Source organism: Hemicordylus capensis, chromosome 3, assembly GCF_027244095.1.
Source record: "Hemicordylus capensis ecotype Gifberg chromosome 3, rHemCap1.1.pri, whole genome shotgun sequence".
Lineage (NCBI taxonomy): Eukaryota > Metazoa > Chordata > Lepidosauria > Squamata > Cordylidae > Hemicordylus > Hemicordylus capensis.
The window spans coordinates 86,734,697-86,755,068 of NC_069659.1; the positions used below are offsets into that span (position 1 = coordinate 86,734,697).

General features: G+C 42.3%; 1 protein-coding gene across 4 annotated transcripts in view; it reads right to left on the reverse strand.

Moving 5' to 3' along the window:
* Positions 1–17,272: 17,272 nt before the first annotated feature.
* The window catches only part of TIAM1 (TIAM Rac1 associated GEF 1), a 158,787-nt gene continuing 155,687 nt past the window's right edge, over positions 17,273–20,372 (reverse strand). For all 4 annotated transcript variants that reach the window (XM_053308447.1, XM_053308445.1, XM_053308446.1 and 1 more), the window contains one exon: positions 17,273–20,111. In XM_053308447.1, the coding sequence (XP_053164422.1) occupies positions 19,627–20,111 (485 nt within the window). In that variant the 3' untranslated portion in view covers positions 17,273–19,626. The remainder of the gene's footprint in view (positions 20,112–20,372) is intronic.

Here is a 20,372-nt window from a genome sequence, read left to right on the forward strand (position 1 = left end):
CGTGATGGCTTGGATGTGGGCTAATAAACTGAAATTGAATCCGGACAAGACGGAGGTACTGTTGGTCAGTAGGAGAGCCAATCGGGATGAGGAGATTTTACCGGTTCTGGATGGGGTTGCACTCCCCTTGATGGAGCAAGTATGCAACTTGGGGGTACTACTGGACCCGGCTCTGCTTTTGGAAGCTCAGATGGAGGCGGTGGCCAGGGGTGCCTTTGCATGGCTTCGGCTAGTGCACCAGCTGCCCTTTCTCAAGAAGGCAGATCTGGCCATGGTTACCCATGCCTTAGTCATGTCATGGCTGGATTACTGTAACATGCTGTACGTGGGGCTGCACTTGAAGAATATCTGGAAACTGCAGCTAGTGCAAAATGTGGCAGCGAGGGTTTTATCCGGAGCTGCCCGATGGGAGCACATCACACCATTCTGAAAGAGCTGCACTGGCTGCCAGTTCGATTCCGGGTCCAATTCAAGGTGCTGGTTTTGACCTTTAAAGCCCTTAATGGTTTGGGCCCGGGGTACCTAAGGGACTGCCTGCTCCCAAGGGTTGCTGCCCACTTGATGAGGACATCTGAGGGGGCTCTGCTCCGGGTGCCAATAATGAGGGAGGCCTGGCTGTCGTGCACTTGGGACAGGGCCTTCTCTGTTGTTGCCCCCAGACTTTGGAATGCTATCCCAGTGGCTATTCACTCCTCGGACTCTATTACAGCTTTTAGAAAGCTTGTTAAATCTTGGCTTTTTATCCAGGCATTTACATAAGTTTTATGGCGGCTTCTATGTGTTTTTATCTATCGTTTTTATGCTTGTATTTTATAGATTTTAAATTTGGTTCATTTTTATATTTTTAGCTTAATACTGTTATTTTTATTTTATTGTATGTTTTCTAACTTTTGTAAACTGCCTTGTGATTGTTTTTAATGAAAGGCGGTATATAAATGCAATAATAAATAAATAAAATAAATAAGCTCCAGTAAGTAAAGTCAAGGAGCACAGAGAAAAATGGGACTACGACCAAATGTAAAGAAGACTGAACTAATGACAATGGGTACAGAAACCAGCCTCAGAATTTATAATGAAGACATAGAAGAGGTAGATAGCTTCTGCCTTTTAGGATGAACCATCAACAGTAAAGGATCCAGCAGTCAAGAAGTACGCCGTAAACTAGCAGTTGGTAGGGTTGTAATGAAGGCCTTGGAAAGGATATTTAGATGCTGTGTATATACTTACAAAGATTAGAATCATTCAGACAATGGTTTTTACAGTGATGCTCTATGGATGCGAAAGCTGGACTTTGAAGAAGCAAGATAGAACAAGTATTCCTGCTTTTGAACTTTGGTGCTGGAGAAGACTTTTGAGGATATCATGGACAGCCAGGAAAACAGCAAATGGGTCATAGAACAAATCTATCCAGAATTTTCATTAGAAGCACAAATGACCAGGCTCAAACTATCATACTTGGGACACATTATGCGAAAACCCAGCTCCCTTGAGAAGTCCATAATGCTGGGGAAAGTTGAAGGAAAGAGATGAAGTGGACGACCAGCAGCAAGGTGGATGGACTCGATTACAACAGCAATGAATGCACCACTGAGAGGCCTTAAAGGCCAAGTTGAAGACAGATCATCCTGGAGAGAATCTATGTACGTATTTGGTCGCTAAGAGTCAACACCAACTTGATGGCACTTAATCAATCAATCAATCTACTTTATTTAGAAGTACTTGATGATAGGCTTGACCTATACCCTAGCTGCTAGGTACATGGTGCTCAGAAAGAAAGCCATAGAAGCATTCTGGGAAAGGAGGAGGAGGAGGAAGTCACTCCCAGAAAGTTCCTGAGTACATTCTATCAATTTAGCAGTTATAGAGGCAGAGATAAATATGAAAGAGAAGGAGACCTAAACTGACTATCTTTACTCCCAATGCCCTAGTGGTCATTAGGGTTATTGGTGCAAAAGGTTGGTGACATCTGGAGCTGGATCTCCAACATGTACCACCTGAAATACATCTTGTACCTATCAGAGGCTAATCTAATTAAGTCTGTTTTGTATCTTAAGACTGTTACAAACTGACCTTTGGAGCTTTTCCATCATAAACACAACTTTGTCTACACTCTCTTGTTTTGCTTAGCATCCAAACTGAAAAAGAGGTGGCTCAGTAACCTAAGCATTTCCTCAATATTTTGAGCTATTTTTATTGGTCCTGTAAAACTCCATACACAGGCAAATTGTTTGTTAGAGACTTTTGTTCTCTCATCATGATGACAAATAATATATTACCTGGAGTAATAGGCAGACACATTTCACTACAGGGTACAGGAAACAAGCTGCACCATAGCATCTTCAGTCTGGCAAGAAATAGGATAGTTGTTCTTGTGGCTAGACTAGACCTGAAAACCTGTATGTTTTCACAGCAATTCACTATCTGTATGGGCCCTTGATAAATATATACAATGGTGTCTTCACAGAGCACTTGTGCAACTAGAGCTGCTGTCCTAAACACACTTACTAGGGTATATGCCCCATTTAACAAAGTGGGACTTGGTTCTGCGTAAACATGCATAGGATTGCATTGTAAGATACTTATACTGTAGGCATCTTTACCCAGACTAGAAGAACAGACCAAGAATCTGAAAGAACTTGCAGTAACTGACTGTGTGATATTCCAGAAAGAAGAAGCATCCAAATACCGTCTAAAATAATTTGGTAGACTTACCTTGAAGCTTTTGACAGCACACATGACGGAAACCTGAAATTGAAATGAGTGACTGCCTGGGCACAGAAGACTAGTAACCTTCCTTCTTTCCTTCCACATTCAACTGCTCCTTTCCTCCTAAGTCCTCTTACTCACTTTGAATTATATATGCTAACCTACATGTGCCTGTGTGCCACAAAGGAAAGTTGCCTTGTTGTTGTTGTTGTTGTTGTTGTTAAAGAAACTCAATGAAGTCAATTTAAAATTTAAAAAACCGTTTATATAAAATCATTTGTGCACACTCATGCAAATGTGTCCAATTGCCAGTGTTTATGCACATTTACCAATCAGCACGCAGTCCTACTTACACTTACTTTTACACACACACACACACACACACACACACACACACACACACACACACTGAGAGAGACATATGTTCCATCTTCATAAAGCTGAATTTCTGGAGTGCTCATTGCCCCGAGGAACATTCATTGTGGCCAGAAGGCGGTTATAAAGTGTTTCTGTTCCTGGTTACCAGGGTGGCTTCTACTGAAGCCACTCTGTGAACAGGGTGCAGAAGGAAGGAGAGTACTTCTTTCTTCACCTTCCCCATCCATCCATGCACTCTCCAAGCCACCACACTGAGTGATGAAGTGGCAGGGCTAGCCTGTATCTCAGTCACCATACTACAAATGTGGCTTGGATGGCAGGCAGGAGTGGAGAGCCAACATCCACCTATATGAGTCTGCCAGCCAGTCATCCTGAGTCTCAGTAATGTGATGTCCCTCGCTCATGTTCCTATACAGTCCCTCCCACTTCCACTTTTGCTGAAACTGAGCACACTCATAATCTTACTGTGGAAGCTGGCCAGGATGCTTTGACCTGCCTAGTTCCTTGAATTTGTGGATCATCATGCACCATATACACATTGTTCAGAGGCTTTTTATGCATGCATGTGTGTGCACACCTACACATCAATGATAAAACACAAAAGTTAAAAATGCAAGATCCCTGCTATTCAAACGTCAATTGTTGATTAGTGCAACACATTGTTTGAAGGTCCTCACTTCAGCTATAACTAGGGAAGTGCATGGAACCAGCTGGTCCAGCTCAGTTCGAGTCCAAACTGGACTTGAATCAGACTGGGCCAGTTTGGTCTGGCACCCCCTTGAACCCCCCTGCCCCGATTCAGTTTGGTACAGGGGAGTTCTCAATTTAAATTTTTAAAAAAACATTTACCCCCTCCAGGGGAGTTGTTTGAGCTGGCAGGGGATCCATGGAGGTTCCCCCTCCCCCTGCTGGCCTCCCTTATGTGCCTAATCGGCCCTTTGGCCACTCTTCAGCCTTCCCCCTTGGTATGGTGGCCTCCAAAATGGCCACTGTGCCAAGGGGGAAGGCTGAAGAATGGCCAAAGAGCATCCAAACAGCTGATTAGGCGCATGAGGGAGGCTGGTGGCATGAGGGGAAACCTCTGCGGACACCCCATCACCACCACCTCGAACAACTCTCCCAGGGGTAAGTGCTTAAATTTATTTATTTTTAATATTAAAAATTGCAAGTCAGACCTAACAGGGGATGGTTTAGTTCGACCCTGAACAGTCTAACTGAACTGGTTTGACGTCAAACCTGTTTGCACACCCCTAGCTATAACTCTTTGATAGAACAATTGCCAGATGAAATAAGCCAAGCTGGGCAAGGGTCAAGAGAACAAGCATTAGGACATATAATCTGAAGCAGCTTGTCCACATCCTCGGGAGTCACAAACTGAAAATGATCAAGTTTGATCCCATAAGAGGAGTTGCTGGACACCTCCATAGTAGACTCTGCAATAAATGTAGAATCCAGTTTGGCTTGAATATTAGAATATTTTATCCACACATTAAAATCTTTAAAGATATCACAGTGGGCAACCAATGGTTCCCAATTCATATTCAGGGAGGAAGGGGCACATACTAGTCCTCTCACAACCCTAGATGTGAACATGCAGGTGCAATGCGGGCAAAAAAAACCTGCTTCTTTGTCTCACATCTTGCCAGCGTATGGATCTTCAGTTGTTCTCTATGTTGAGACCTGACTAGAGTAGAGTCTTTTCCCACTTGCACTCTAGTCATCTACCTTGCTGCTTTTGCTCACACAATTCTTCCAAATACCATAGAATTAATTTAGAAGCAAGTCAGAGAGGACACTTAGGAGTGATTATGTCTACTGCTCCTAGTGAGTTCATTATTCCATTAGAGCCAACTCTAAACCCTTCCAAGGCTTTCTTGGAATCCTATTGGATCCAATAACCTGCTTGAGTGGATCAACCTAATGGGCCCATCACCCCTGCCATGGTGAATTGTGGCTGCAAATCCTACCTTAACTCGATGGCGTTTCACCCATAACAAAGGGGGAAATTACAGGAGTAATCAGGGAATACAACCCTGAACAGAATAAAAGACTAGATCGAGCATGTGACCAGCATCATTTGGGTTTTCTTACCCACTTACACGGCCTGATTTGTTGGGGGACCAGAGCACTGAAGCACGAGAGACTGGCTGCTCTATGTCTGGGTTCAAAATACACATGAAATGTATCTATGTATTTTTATCCACTTTATCTATTTAAAACTTCCAATATAGGCAACATAAGATACATGTGTGTAACTTTGTCGAGTCAACATCGATCTTAGATCTTGATCTACAAACCATTTTTAATCTTACTCTCTTATGGCCTTGATAGTCTCATACAAAAACCCTCCTTTTCCAGCACCACCATACACAGAGGTACTAAATAAAAATATGACTAAATAATACAAAACATGTGATTCTGCACGTATTTGAGCAAGATGTCCCTGCTTTAAAAGGGTATTATTACATCAGACATGATTAGATCATTTTGTGATTAATAGCTGAAAGACTAGGAAGATACTCAATTCCTAAATGAGGTATTAGAGAGTTAATTAAAAGTTTTAATCTTCCCTGAATGGAAAGCAAATCTAAATTCATCCTCTGAAATTGCTTTTTCCTGATTGAATGACGTAAAATGCAAATACTACCTGGAGGCATGCTTCTTCTATGTATCTTCTATAGTTCCAAACAGTCCCAAAGGACTCTGTTTTGATTTAATTTTGATCAACTTCCATATATGGTAGTACTGATTGCAATTTTTACAAAGCAACAAAAAAGAGCTTTTTGCGCATTTATTTCTGAGGAAGTAGCACCATCTTCTGGCTCCAGAGAGAAATGTGCCAAATTCATCTCACGAATAAATGTCATTGGAACTTTCCATATGGAATTTCTGCACAGCAATAAATGTGTGAAGTCAAAAAAGCTACATCACAAGGTTGCATATGCACAAATATATCATACTAGTTGGGCCAGGCACAGAGCATCTGCGCCTCTAGCTGCCTGCCCCACAGCCACCTCCCCACCACCACCTGCCCACTGCCACCATTTCCCCCATCACTGCTGTTTTCTCTCTGACCCACCCCTGGCCCACCTGGCTTCTTCCTTCCCCTGCCCACTGGCCCTCCCGTCGGCTTGCTGCCGTCACTGCCTTCTTCCCTGGCTGCCGTCACTGCTGTTTCGCCCACCTGTCCTCCTGCCAGTCCGCCGCCATTTTGCCTGCCCATGCAGCCCACTGCCATTTTGTCCTCCTGCTTGTCCTGCTGCTGGCCGGCCAGCCAGCCAGCCACCTGCTGCAGTTTTCATTGGCTACCACCGCCACCATTTCTCTCTCTCCCACCCATCCCATGGATAGCCTATCCAGCAGCTGTTCGAACTCTTGAGATTGCTGCCACACATGGGATTAGCCACAGGTATGCCTTAGAGAATTAAATATATAGATTATACATCAAATATTGTTTATGGACTGCGTTCATGTTTAACGCTCCAGTCAAAGTAAATATGCCCTACTCATATCCCATCAATCAAAATGTATCTTTAATCTCAGCATATTTATTCTAGGCCAGGGGTTCTCAACCTTTTTTAACCAGTGTGCCCGTTCTGTCACAAACCTTCAGCTCAGGTACCCCACAGATAGTGTGCATGTGTTTGTGTGCATGTATGCATGCATGTGTGCGTACGTATGTATGTGTGTGCGTGCGCATGTACATACACAGAGAGAAAGAAATTTAAATGTCACCGTTATGAGACAGGCCACTCCAGTCACTAGCTTACATCCAGACTAAATTATATAAATGTATCCATAAAATCACAAATTTTAGGTGTTATGAAAATAGTCTACTACAGTTCCTTGCTCATATCTACACTAAGTCTTAACAACAACAAACAACAAATATTTATATAATGCTTTTCAACAAATGTTTCCAAAGTGATTTACACAGAGAAACAAAAAACAAATAAATTAGATGGATCCCTATCCCCAAAGGGCTTCCAGTCTAAAAATAAACACAAGATAGACACCAGCAACAGTCACTGGAGGTACTGTGCTGGGGGTGGATAGGGCCAGTTACTCTCCCCCTGCTAAATAAAGAAAATCTACCACATTAAAAAGGTGCCTCTTTACAGTTAGCAGGGGTAGTCTTCTTGAAATTAACCAGACGTGTTTACTTGTCCTCTTAATTTAAATGGGAATATTCAGTGCTAATGTCAGTTAGGCTTAGGGGAGGGGTATGTTGAACTTCAGTACATAGCCAGCCAATCAGGAGTAAAGAAGGAGGATCTTCCACTTCCCCTTCTGCAACAGACACATCATTGTTGACTTCAAGGCAGTGATCATCGGAAGGGGAACAAATAGCATGGCTGCAGTATGGGAAGGCAGGATAACTCTGTGTACCCCCTGGGAGCACTTCAAGTACCCTGGAGGTACTAGTACCGCTTGTTGAGAACTCCTGTTTTAGGCAGATAGCACTTCCATTTATATGAATGTGTAATTACCATTTTCAGCACTCACCATAAACTGATGAAATAAGCTGTTACTTATGGAAACATGCCACAGAAAGAGAGCTAGGGCAGAATCCAATCAATATTAAGCACCTTTTAGCCCAAATGGAACATTATCATTACTGTCATTATATGCAAAAATCACAGTTATACAATTCAAAATGCTGAACAGTATATTAAAAATAATAATACTCATTCAAATACTCCAATAGATACAGATCCTCTCAACATTATTAAGAAACATTCATTTCTGTAGATGTACTTTTTATTAATAGACAACTCAGGACACGAAAACCAAAGAAGGAATGGTATTGCTTTCATAGTCAGGAAGGATATAGCAATGACAGTACTTGGATACAATGCGGTCAGTGACCAACTAATATCAATTAGATTTCATGGACAACCCTTTAACATTTCAGTTCTTCAAGTCTATGCCGCAACAACTGATGCAGAAGAAGAGGAAGTTAATGAGTTTTATGCTCAAGTGCACTCTGAAATTGACAAAACAAGCAAGCAAGATGTGATGCTGGTGGTTGGAGAATGGAATGCCAAAATTGGAAAAGGTAAGGAGGAAAACACAGTCAGCCTATATGGCCTTGGAAGCAGAAATGAAGCAGGAGAATGACTTCTTAGTTTCTGCCATGCCAATGATCTCTTCATTGCTAACACATTCTTCAAACAACCAAAGCAGCACCTATACACATGGACATCACCAGATGGAGTACATAGACATCAAACTGATTACCTTATTGGTGCAAGGAGGTGGAAGAGCTCACTTATAACAGCAAAGACATGGCCGGGGACCGATTGTGGAACAGATCACGAACTGCTCATGTGTAACTTCCAAGTCAAGCTAAAGTGGAAAAACAAGGTTAGCCAGCTCCCACGATATGATCTTGAGAATGTACCCACCATTTTCAAGGAGAACATCACTCGAAAGTTCTGAATCTCATTGATAGGGAACCAGAGGAACTGTGGAATGAATCAACGAAGTTGTTAAGGACGGAAGTGAAAAAAGACTGCCAAAGACCAAGGAACAGAAGAGAGCAAAATAGATGTCAGAATAGACAGTGGAAATTGCCCAGAAGGGGAGAGAAGCCAAAGTCAAAAAAGATAAAGACCTCAGGAAGGAACTTAATAGGGGATTTCAGAAAGCTGTTAGAAGACACAAGGAGCAGTTCTACAATGACATCTGTAAAGACCTTGAAGATGGAAATACACACGGAAAAACAAGGCAAATTTTCCAAAGGATCTCTGAACTCAGAGGGAAGTTCCAACCTCGAATTATTATGTTAAGAGATGCCAAAGTACAGATAGTAACTGATTCAGGGAAGCTCAAACAGAGATGGAAGGAGTATACTGAAAATCTGTACAGCAGGGACGTCAGCATCCAAGATACTCTAGTCTAGAAGATATTCCCTACTTGCAAGAACAACAGGTTACTCAACTGTAACTTTGGTTCTTCTAGTGATCATCTGTACTTTTACACAAATGGGCGATGTGCCTGCGCAGAGACCTCGTCGCAATCTAACAAGCTAAATTCTCCTGCTTCGGGTGGAAACCCCACCCTCAGCCACTATATGCAGCTGCGCCACTCCTCATCCCCTCAGTCACGGAGTCCAGCTTCAGTGAAACCCGCAGGGAGGATGGGAGGGCATGTAAATGTACAGATGACCACTAGAAGAACCAACGTTACAGGTGAGTAACCTGTTGTTCTTCAATGTAGTCTCTGTCTTTTACACAAATGGGCGCACAACAAGCTAGCACTCAACAGGAGGGAGACAGAAACAACATGTAATCTGCCAGAAGTATTTATTTCAGAACAAGTACATCAACCAAAAATGGATTGCAGGACACTCCTGCCAAATACAGCATCATTTCATGCCCTGGCATCAATTGCATAATGACTGATAAATGAATGGGGTGAAGCCCAGGTTGCTGCCTGACATATACCATCCAACACGATCAAAGGCCACAGAGGCCACCACAGATCTAACTGAGTGAGCTTTAATTGTTGCAGGCAACTGCTTATGAGCCAATTGATAACAAAGCTCAATTGTCAAAACTATCCACTTGGACAGGGATTGGGCCGACACTTGGAGACTCTTATAAGGCCCATTGTACAGAACAAAAAAGTCAGGAAATTTCCTCCATTTAGCTGACCTCTAGACGTAGAAGGGTAGTGCCCTTCTAACGTCCAAACGATGTAACTTCTCTCCACATCCGATGAAGGATTTGGATAAAACACGGGCAAAGTGAGCGGGGTTGAATGGTGAAACATGGACACCGCTTTGGGCAAGAACTGGACATCTGGCCTGAGTATGACCTTGTCCTCATGGAACTGAAGGTACGGTTGGTCAACCTTCAGGACCCTCAACTCACTCACCCTCCTGGTGGAGGTAATGGCCACCAAAAAGGTGACTTTCCAGGTCAGGAGATGGGAATCAATCAAAGCCAACAGCTCAGATGGTGGTTGTTGCAGACTTGCCAATACCACTGATAGGTCCCAGGCAGGAGACACAACAGGATCATCTGGAAACATATGTGTCAAACCTTTCAGAAAACTTTCCCCCTTTGGATCTTTAAACCATGAAGCCCAGTTAACGGGAGAACGCACCACACTGGCATCCCAATACACCTTAAGTGATGAGAGCTTTAAACCAGACTCCTTAAGGGACAACAGACAGTTACATATATCTCTGGAGGGACCGCACATCTGGGTGTAGCACTCGTCCCTCCTCCTGGGACAGTAGGTCCAGTAGGGCAGTCAGGCATTTCCAGTCCACTGCCAAGTGCTTCAGGGCCAGAAACCAAGGCCTCCTGGGTCACCACGGGGCTATCAGGATTGCCTTGGCCTGATCCATCCTCAGTTTGTGCAGGACCTTCGGAATGAGGGGAAACAGGGGAAACACATACAGAAGAGGGCCCGTCCATGACAGGAAGAAGGCATCGCCTAGCGAACCCTCGCCTTCCCTTCCCCTGGCACAATAGAGGGCACATTGTGTATTATAACAGCAAATTACCTTCTAACCACCAACAGGCTGTTCAGAGATAGAATTTCATCTTGGGGTCCTTAATTGCACCCCAATTAAGTAGTATTATGAGCAGGGGCTCATAATACAGCTTCTTTCACTGAGGTTAGGCAAAATACACCTACAAAACTACAGATAGAATGCCACTCTATTACAAATGTTGTTGGAGTGATCTAGCAATAGCAATAGCAATAGCACTTACATTTATATACTGCTCTATAGCTGGAAGCTCTCTAAGCAGTTTACAATGATTTAGCATATTGCCCCCCAACATTCTGGGTATTCTTTTTACCGACCTCGGAAGGATGGAAGGCTGAGTCAACCCTGAGCCCCTGGTCAGGATCGAACTTGTAACCTTCTGGTTACAGGGCGGTAGTTTTTACCACTGCGCCAACAGGGATTCTAGCTAATTGATCATTCAATCTGGAGCACAAAATAGCCAGGGTTATGCAAGCTACCTAATTGCATAGTGGGGAAATGACTTGCCTAGAGAGCAAGAGGTTGCTGGTTCGAATCCCCACTGGTATGTTTCCCAGAATATGTTTCCCAGATTATGGGAAACACGCCTATATTGGGCAACAGAGATATAGGAAGGTGCTGAAAGGCATCATCTCACACTGCACAGGAGATGGCACTGGGAAACCCCTCCTGTATTCTACCAAAGCAAATCACATGGCTCTGTATTCGCCAGGAGTCAACACTGATTCGAGGGCACAACTTTATGCATGATTAGAAGCAACCCTGCTTTCTAGCCTGCAGCCCTTCCAGAGATAAATTAGCCGAAGAAATACAAAAACAATTTTTGAGAAGTTTTTTTTAAAGGTTTCAATGATCAAGGAAGAAGGACAGAATAATGGCTGAAAAAGATGATTGCCCATGCTGTCTAGCAATGCAGAGAGAGATAACTTGGCCTAATTAGTGATGAATTGCCAAGAACAACAGAGGACAGCAGATTGGGGACCATCAGCCAGGGACATATTGTTGGCTCTCTGGGGTCACTTGAGTAATCAGAGAGGAGGATTCTGGGCCTAGCTGACTCCACTTCTCCCCATCAGCCATCAGCCGTGAGGCAGAAGGACAGGGCACACAGTATGCCAGCTCATTGCTGGGGGAAATGTACTACCTTAATGAAATACTTTGTATCTCATATTCTACTTTAACATGAAAGGTCAGAGATAGCGGTAGATCAGTTCACCAAATATTGTTGCTCAGTTGGCTAAAACTGCATGCAGGTAGCAGACTAACAGAGGTCCAGAAATCCAGGTCTTTTCAGGTATATCTTCCGTTGTAGATCTACATATGGCTGGCTACTCCTGGAAACAGAGGCCACAATACATAGAACTCATTCAAAGCTATGCAAATCCTTGTACATATGCACCCAAGTCTTCTCACTCCTCTCTCCAACAGCAGCTTCCCACACTGCATCTGATATTTCAAGAAATATCAGGTAAGTCAGAGGGGATTTGGAAATGTCACTGCACAAACGTAACTTTGGATTTGGACCAGAGTGCTGGACCTCTGCTCTTATTCAGTTCTTATATTAATTCCGCCAAGACGGAAAGCTTGAAACAGGATTTTTGTTCTAAACCAATGATATACTCAGTTTTCCAAGCAATTTTTGAAAGGAAAAATAGCTTTTAGCCTGAGAATCTCTGGAATTCAAAATGTGCAAAGATTTTCTATAGTTCATCAAAATGTCATCCATTCCACAGCACCTGTGAATCAAGGGCAACACCTGTAAAAACAAGGTATCAGTGCAATGGACCAGGTATAAATGTCTTGATTACAGCATCACTACATTATAATTAAGACTTCCTGTTAAATCAGGTGTGTCCTTGTGTGACTGATTGATTTAAAAATAGAAATTATGTGTGGCTACCTTTTTTTTTTTTTTTAAAGTACCAGACATCTATTTCCCCAAATTACTGTCAATGATGAAAAATGCCAAGCAGTTCTCTCCTGCCCCAGTGAATACAAAATGCTGCTTTTGCCAAGCCTGTATTGCGGTTGCCAGCCAACCCCATTATAATGTTTGGAAAGACAGCTCTTGATTAATGGTTGCCTATCCTGCAGCTGTCAAAGACTATGTCAGGACAATCATATTATGCTATTTTAAAATAGTTGCACTGGCTGTCAATCTGGCCAATATAGAAAATGCTGATGATTGCCTTTAAAGCCCTAAATGGCTTAAAGTATAGTGTGCTGTTGAGTTGGTGTCGACTCCTGGCGACCACAGAGCCCTGTGGTTGTCTTTGGTAGAATACAGGAGAGGTTTACCATTGCCATCTCCCACACAATGCAGTATGTGAGTATGCCTTTCAGCAACTTCCTATATCGCTGCTCCCCGATATAGGTGTTTCCCTTAGACTGGGAAACATACCAGCGGGGATTTGAACCGGTAACCACTGGCTTGCTAGTCAAGTCATTTCCCTGCTGCGCCATTTGGTGGCTATTCCTAAATGGCTTAGGACCAGGTTATTTGGAAGAGTGCCTTCTTCAGCATGATCTCCACCACACATTAAGATCATCATGACAGGTCCATCTCCGGCTGCCACTAGCTTGCCTGGAGGCGATGCAGGATCAGGCCTTCTCTATAGTTGCTCCTGGGCTGTGGAATGTGCTTCATATAGATATATGAGGCTTAAGGTCTTTTAGCAGCCTTTAAAAGAACCTTAAAGCTACTTCTTTTTAGTCTGGTCTTCAATGATTTTTAAATGGTTTTAATTTTTAATTGAGTTATGTATTTTATTTTTATTAATTAATAAATATAGCATTGCCAGACCCCAACAGAGAAACAATGGTATTTGTAAGGTAACTATGGGTCACCTAGTTTGTGCTTCCAGTGTGCACAGATGTTACCATAATGAAATGGGATTGGACCATGTAGAAATGGTCCCCTGCTACAACAGCAATTTATGTAGGACTTACCAAGTACATCTTGATAGCTCCTCTGACCCAAAGCAGATCTTCCTTCTTTCAAGGCATTAATTCATAAAGCTATGATCTTATATTGGGGGGAGGAAGAGACTTATGCTTTTGCTAAATATTGATCAGGCATAGAGATGTTTTCTGGACCTACAAAATAGAGCAGATTGGGCACAATTATGCTAGTGCCTAGTGTTAAGCTATTTTACTTCTCCAGCAATGACACTTCAGGAGGTTTCTGACCATAAGATACTTGATATAGTCTTTGTGATGGATGCTAAGATGGATCTTGATCAGATGACTCACACAAAGAAGCTTAGCCTTATCAGAATCATATCTGATCATAAGAGGGCTATCTGAGAAAACTAACCTGTTATGTCTTCTCAGATCCTGTTCCAAATTATGCCTACATAATATCTTGCGGGGAATATTCCTGAAGGCCAGTTAATGGCCATCATTGTCAGATCACATTTGAGGATATTATACATCTTACTGTGTCCATTGTACCTTAGGGAGAAGAGCCAGTAGCGAACATGAATTGTCCCCTTTGCTAAGAAGGGTTCACCTTGGTTTGCATGTAATAGGTGACTATATTATTTATTTTTTAATTTTTATTTAATTTTAATTTTATATCCCGCTTTTCCTCCAAGGAGCCCAGAGCGGTGTACTACATACTTAGGTTTCTCCTCACAACAACCCTGTGAAGTAGGTTAGGCTGAGAGAGACGTGAGTGGCCCAGCGCCACCCAGCTAATATCATGGCTGAATGGGGATTTGAACTCGGGTCTCCCCGGTCCTAGTCCAGCACTCTAGCCACTATACCACACTGGCTCTGTGTCAGCACTGTCTACTTTAAGATGGGCCAGTGTGTGAAACAGGATGCTGGACTGGATGGGCCTTGGGCCTGATCCAGTAGGGCTGTTCTTATGTTCTAAGATATTCCCCTTAGGGATGGGTTTGTAGCTCAGTGGCAGAGCATCTGCTTGCATGCAGAAGGTCCCAAGTTCAGTCCCTGGCATTTCCAGGTAAGGCTGGGAAAGACTCCTGTCTGAAACCCTGGAGAGTTGCTGCGAGTCAGTGTAGACAATGCTGAGTTAGATGGACCAATGGCCTGTCTTGAAGTAAGGCAGCTTCTGATGATCCTATAATTTACCCAGGCATGATTTAGTTTTTGAGATGGGCATTCTGATGAGTTCAAGATTTGCTGGCTGTTGCCAGATGTGGATACATTTGTTACTTGCAGGGTTGCATTCTTTGCATTAGCAGTAAGGAAAACACAAGCTTTTTGTGTCTCAAAAGTATGTATTTTGTTTTATTAAATGTATTGTATTTTATTATATACCACCCACTACTGTAGTCTCTGAGCGGTTTACAGCATAAAATAAACCAAGAATAAAACAAACCAAGAATTTATCAGTTAAAACATATAAAAACTGGATTAAAATATCCATAAAACCACCAACTAACTAAAAAGCCTGGCTGAAGAGATGTGTCTTCAGTTGTTTCCTAAAAGCCAATACTGATGTATTCATTCATTCAATTTTTATACTGCCCTTCCAAAATGGCTCAGAGCAGTTACAATTAGGGGTGTGCAATTTGGGTTTTTGGTGATTCGGTTCGGGACCTGAACCGAATCACCCCCGTTCTGTTCTGTGCCCAAATCTGGGCTACCTGAATCACCCCTGATTCGGTTTGGATTAAATCTGAATCCGATTCGATTTGGGTATGAAAAACGGGTCCCAGGGGCAAAATAGTGGGGTGGGGTGGTAGTGCCCAATGGTTGGAGGCTACCACCCAAATTTCAGGGGGATTGGGCAGAGGGCTGATTTTTGGGGAATTGTTGAAGTTTATGCATCTTTAAGGATTTTCCCCATAGAGAAGCATTGAGGTGTCAGCAAATGTATAGCTTCACGCGGGGGGCAAAGGGGTGGCCTAGAGCAGTGTGGGGTTGGTGGTAGTGCCAGGTAGGGTCAAGGAAGCTACCTGAATTTTTTCAAAGGATTTGGGCAGAGGGCTGATTTTGGGGGAATTGTTAATGTTTATGTGTCTTTAAGGTTTTTCCCCATAGAGAAGCATTGAGGTGTCAGCAAATGTATAGCTTCACGCGGGGGGCAAAGGGGTGGCCTAGAGCAGTGTGGGGTTGGTCGTAGTGCCAGGTAGGGTCAAGGAAGCTTCCTGAATTTTTCAAAGGATTTGGGCAGAGGGCTGATTTTTGGGGAATTGTTAACGTTTACGCATCTTTAAGGTTTTTCCTCATAGGGTATGCATGGAGCTTTCAGCAGCCCCATAAGTGCACTTGGGGGGGTGCTGGGGTGGCCCAGAGCGAGTGGTAGTGTAGTGCACATAGGGTGCCAACCACCCCCATGGGTTTCTAACCCATGGGGTACAGGGTTCTGTTTCAGAGGTATTCTGAGTGTGGATTCTATGATAGCTAATGAGATTTTCAATGAAACACCATGAATCCACTCTAATCTCAGCAGGAAGTGCATTCCAAAGTCCTGGGGCAACTATAGAGAAAGCACACTTCTGAGTCGCCACCAGACAAGCTGGTGGCACCCTCAGATGAACCTGCTCTGAAGATCTTAATAGGTGGCGGGGTTCATAATGAAGAAGACGTTCTCTTAAATACTGTGGGTCCAAGCCCTTAAGGGGCTTAACCAGCACTTTGTGTTTTGCCAGGAAACCTATTGGTAGCCAGTGTAGATCATTTAGAATCAGGGTAATATAGTCTCTACAGACATCCCGAAGACCAATCTGGCAGCAGCATTCTGCATGAATTGCAGCTTCCGGACTACGTACAAAGGCAGCCCCACGTAGAGTGCATTGCAGTAGTCAAGCCTTGAAGTTACCAGAATGTGCACCACTGTCTTAAGGTCACTCACTTCCAGGAAAGAGCACTGTTGGCCCTTCAGTCAAAGCTGATAAAAAGTAGATTGTTAGGGGGATCTTCTAAATTCACGGTGGAGAATTGTATCATCATCAATCAGTGTAATTTAAAGCCTGGGTTTTGTTTTTTTCTTGGTATATTTTGTGTAAATTTGTTGTTATGGTCATTGGCTATACAAAATAAAACTACGTTCATTCATCTTGAGAGTCTTAAGAGAAAAATGGATTGTGATTGACTGAGATACAGGAAAACTATTCTGGGCAGAAAGAACAATGTGGCAGAACTCATGGGGTCAAGAGTGGGGAAAGGAGAAAAAGTTGATTGATAACAAAATGTGCTAATGAAAAGTGTGGAAGAGACAGTAAATTGTTCATTCAACAGAGACATGAAATTGTGCCTGTGCCAACCTGCTTAATTCATAGATGGAGAAAATGAATGATGGTATTGTGCAACATTCCAAGTTTCATCCCTCCCCTTTTTTATTTTTCACAAGTATTGCTTCTTACACTTACAATTGTTTAATAAGCCATGTAAGAGGACAACACAATTTAAGCTTTGATGAATTGAATCAGCACCAGACCAACCTGAAAACCAATGCCCATATACAAGGACTCGTATTAAGAAAATACATATGAGGATTGAAAAACAGAGATATGAAATGACCTTGAAAATGCAGTAGAAACCATGGGTTCTGTCTAGCCAAATGCACATTTAAGTCCCACTGGTTTCCATGAAAGAGTTACAGATGAGCATAAACTTTGTTGAAATCATGGAGACTTAAAAGTGCTTGACTTTGGACAAATGCACTGTGTCAGGATGGCTACAAACACCATAACAACACTATTCCGATATTTTTCAGTATTATTTTATTTGACAGGCATTTACAACTTTCCATTCATATACCTAAAAACATAAAAATAGACCTTCTTTCAGCTTATAAAAGAAATATATAAGAACTTTGACATCGACAGGTCATGACATTATGTACAAGAACCATGGCACCCTCCAAGCACAGGACGTCCAGCATTTCACAGGCTTATTGTATTCCACTGGGGACAGCTAAAACATTGTCATGTCTAATAAGTTGGTACACAACTGACTTGAGTTTAAATATGGTGAGATACACAGGGTATAGAAATCTTGCTAAAGCCTTTTAAGAAAATGATGAAAAGATAGCAAAAGTTGAGAGAATAAAACTTTCAAAACACTTCGTATAGTGCACTGAGAACCAAATGGGGTGGGGACTCCAATATTGGCTGGGACACAAGTCAGCAGATGTTGCTGAGTAATGTTTTCTGTTCACGTCTCAAAATATATCCACAGCTGATTGTATAAAATATAATCCTTAAAGCTATTATAAAATTTTAGGTTTCAATGTACCCACTAATGTGTCAAACATCAATAGGTACAAAAAAGATCCCCTTCAAAAAAAAGAAAAAGAAACAGAAACACCCCAAAAAACATTTTCCCCACTTTTTTGCAGATCAAAATTAAAATGGGAGAGCTATATAAATATTTAAAAAGAAAAAAGTGCTTTTAAATATTATTTGGAAATCTACTGAACATCAGAGTTAATCACATTTTACCCTGTCAAATGTGTATTAAATAAAAGGTTTAAAAATGTAAAGAGGTTTGTCCACTTAGAACATTGTTCATATTATATAGCAGTAGGTGGGTGGAGGGGAAAATCAAGTAAATATATGTTTCACAAAGTATAAGAATATAATGAGGTCAGTTTTTTGGCCATAAAATGTTCAATTTTTCCTGAGCCCTAACTTCATCAACCACTGAGGATCAAACTCATCCTAGCTGTAACCCTGCTAGTTCGAACAGAATTACAGCTGGAATTAATTCAACCATCTTGGTTTCTCAGTTATTTATTGACACTGCAATTCCAGTCTCAAATATGTACAGCTGTCCATTTCATTTTTACAAAAAAGAAAAGGAAAAGAAAGAAAGGAAAAGTTATCCCTAAGAGTTTCCAGCTCAAAATTACACTATAAAACCAACATACTCAACCCTTTCTAAAAGGGCCCCCTTACATCCTAGACTTTTAACAAAACTAACACTGTAAAATTCCCATCCGTTTGTGCCCTTGCTTTTCAGGTAAAATACAAAAAAATATCTTTTTTTTCAAGTGTTTAATTTGGGTCTCTTTTTCATTTAAAAAGAGTTTGGCATTTTTATAGTTTTTATGTAAAACTAGAACTTCCAACATTGACATGAAATTAGACTAGCCACGGACCAAAAAGAACTCAGCACAACATAAATTCCAGATTTGTCCTCACTCATTCCTAAAATATACATAATGTCACTGGATCCAGAGATCCTCACTTGCGACAGTAAGCTTTATGAATGCTACTGTGTACGAGGGTCTCCCTTGCCAAACAGCTGTTTGGTGCTGTCAGTATTTATCACTTACTGGGGGAGAGAAAAGGGGGAAGGAAGCCTGACTGAAGGCCCACTTAAACAAGTGGCTGGACTATTCAGAGCTGACAGTGCCAAACATCTGTTCCATAGTGCATGCACAGTGCTGCAGGACCACCCCATGCATACCCCTGGGTGCAAGGTTTCCCTCCCTCCACTCACTCAACACCATTTCCATTTGTGGGACCCCACTAGGAAGGACAGTTCATGCACAGAAGTCTGTTTCTGCACATTGATCGCCTTTGCTCAATCAGAATGAGATTCTCTGAAGTTTAAGAGGAAAAGGTTAAGAATACTGCAACTATAGAGACTGAGAAGGCAGCTTCCTTGATAAGGAGATGAACCTATGATTGACATTGTCTCATATAAAATTCATTTGTTGCTTGTGCTATTACTTAAACTGATTTGCTGCACATATTTTTAAAAAAACAACACCCACAGCAATGTGTATTCTAGCAATATCTATGCATCCCATTCTAATATGCAGCCCCTGATTATTCAGAATAAATAAAGCCCTTGGTAATGTACAGAGGACTCAAGCTCATTCAATTTCAAAGTTTTGTTTTGCTTTTTAAAAAACCTTTTAACAGGACTCTCCTGTTAAAAAGGTACCTTAAACAGGGGTAGGGGCAAGGAGAGAGGCTGTGTGGTTTCAACCAGTTTAGCTGCCATTACTGCATGTGCAAGTGTGCATTCTAGGGGATCATTCTCCACAATGTGTAAGGGGTGGGTTGGGGGCATGTCTGTGCCTACCATCTAACAAGATAGTGTTGGGTCTAAAGCTCAGTGTTCAGCTTTCTTGGGGGTACGAAATCTTCACGGCGCACCCAGATGACCTCTTCACTGTTGCCTTCCATGCCCCCATTAATTCCAGACAGCGCAACTTGTTTCTTTAACTGAGCCATTCTGGAAGCATGTGTGCCCACAGCATACCGTGCTTTGTCTCCCTGGTATGACCGGCTGCTTGTAATGGAGGCCGCCTGCAACTGTTCTTGAAGTTCTTTTTCAACCATTGTACTCCTCAGGGGCTCACAGTATTCATCATCGTCACTGAGAATGTCTGTTTCTTTTATGTCCTCTTGTTCCTCATACTGACCAAGGTCAAACTGTTCCTCTACCCAGCAGTCAGTGTCCTTGCTGTTAGTTGCCTGCTGGGACTCTTTCTCAGGACTACTGGCAAAGACGGCATCCGAATCAATGGTAAATCTGTTTCGAGCCAGCCACCGCCGCCTCCTCCCAAGAGACTTGCTTGGGGCAGACACTGTGCACACACAAAAATAAAACCCCAGATGCTTTTACAAACTTTTTTTTTAAGCCTTCATTTTTAGAATTTAATTTCTAAATGCACTTTCAACTTGAATTAGTTGGGGACCAAGTCCCCAGAAGAGTTGAAAATCTCAACACCACATGTTTTATAAACAGGCAAGTCTATTTGTTTTCTGGGGCTTATCATTTTTGTCAGTGAATTTTTTAAAATCCAGTTCTTGCAAGGCTCCTCAGACTAGAATAATGGGACATGATT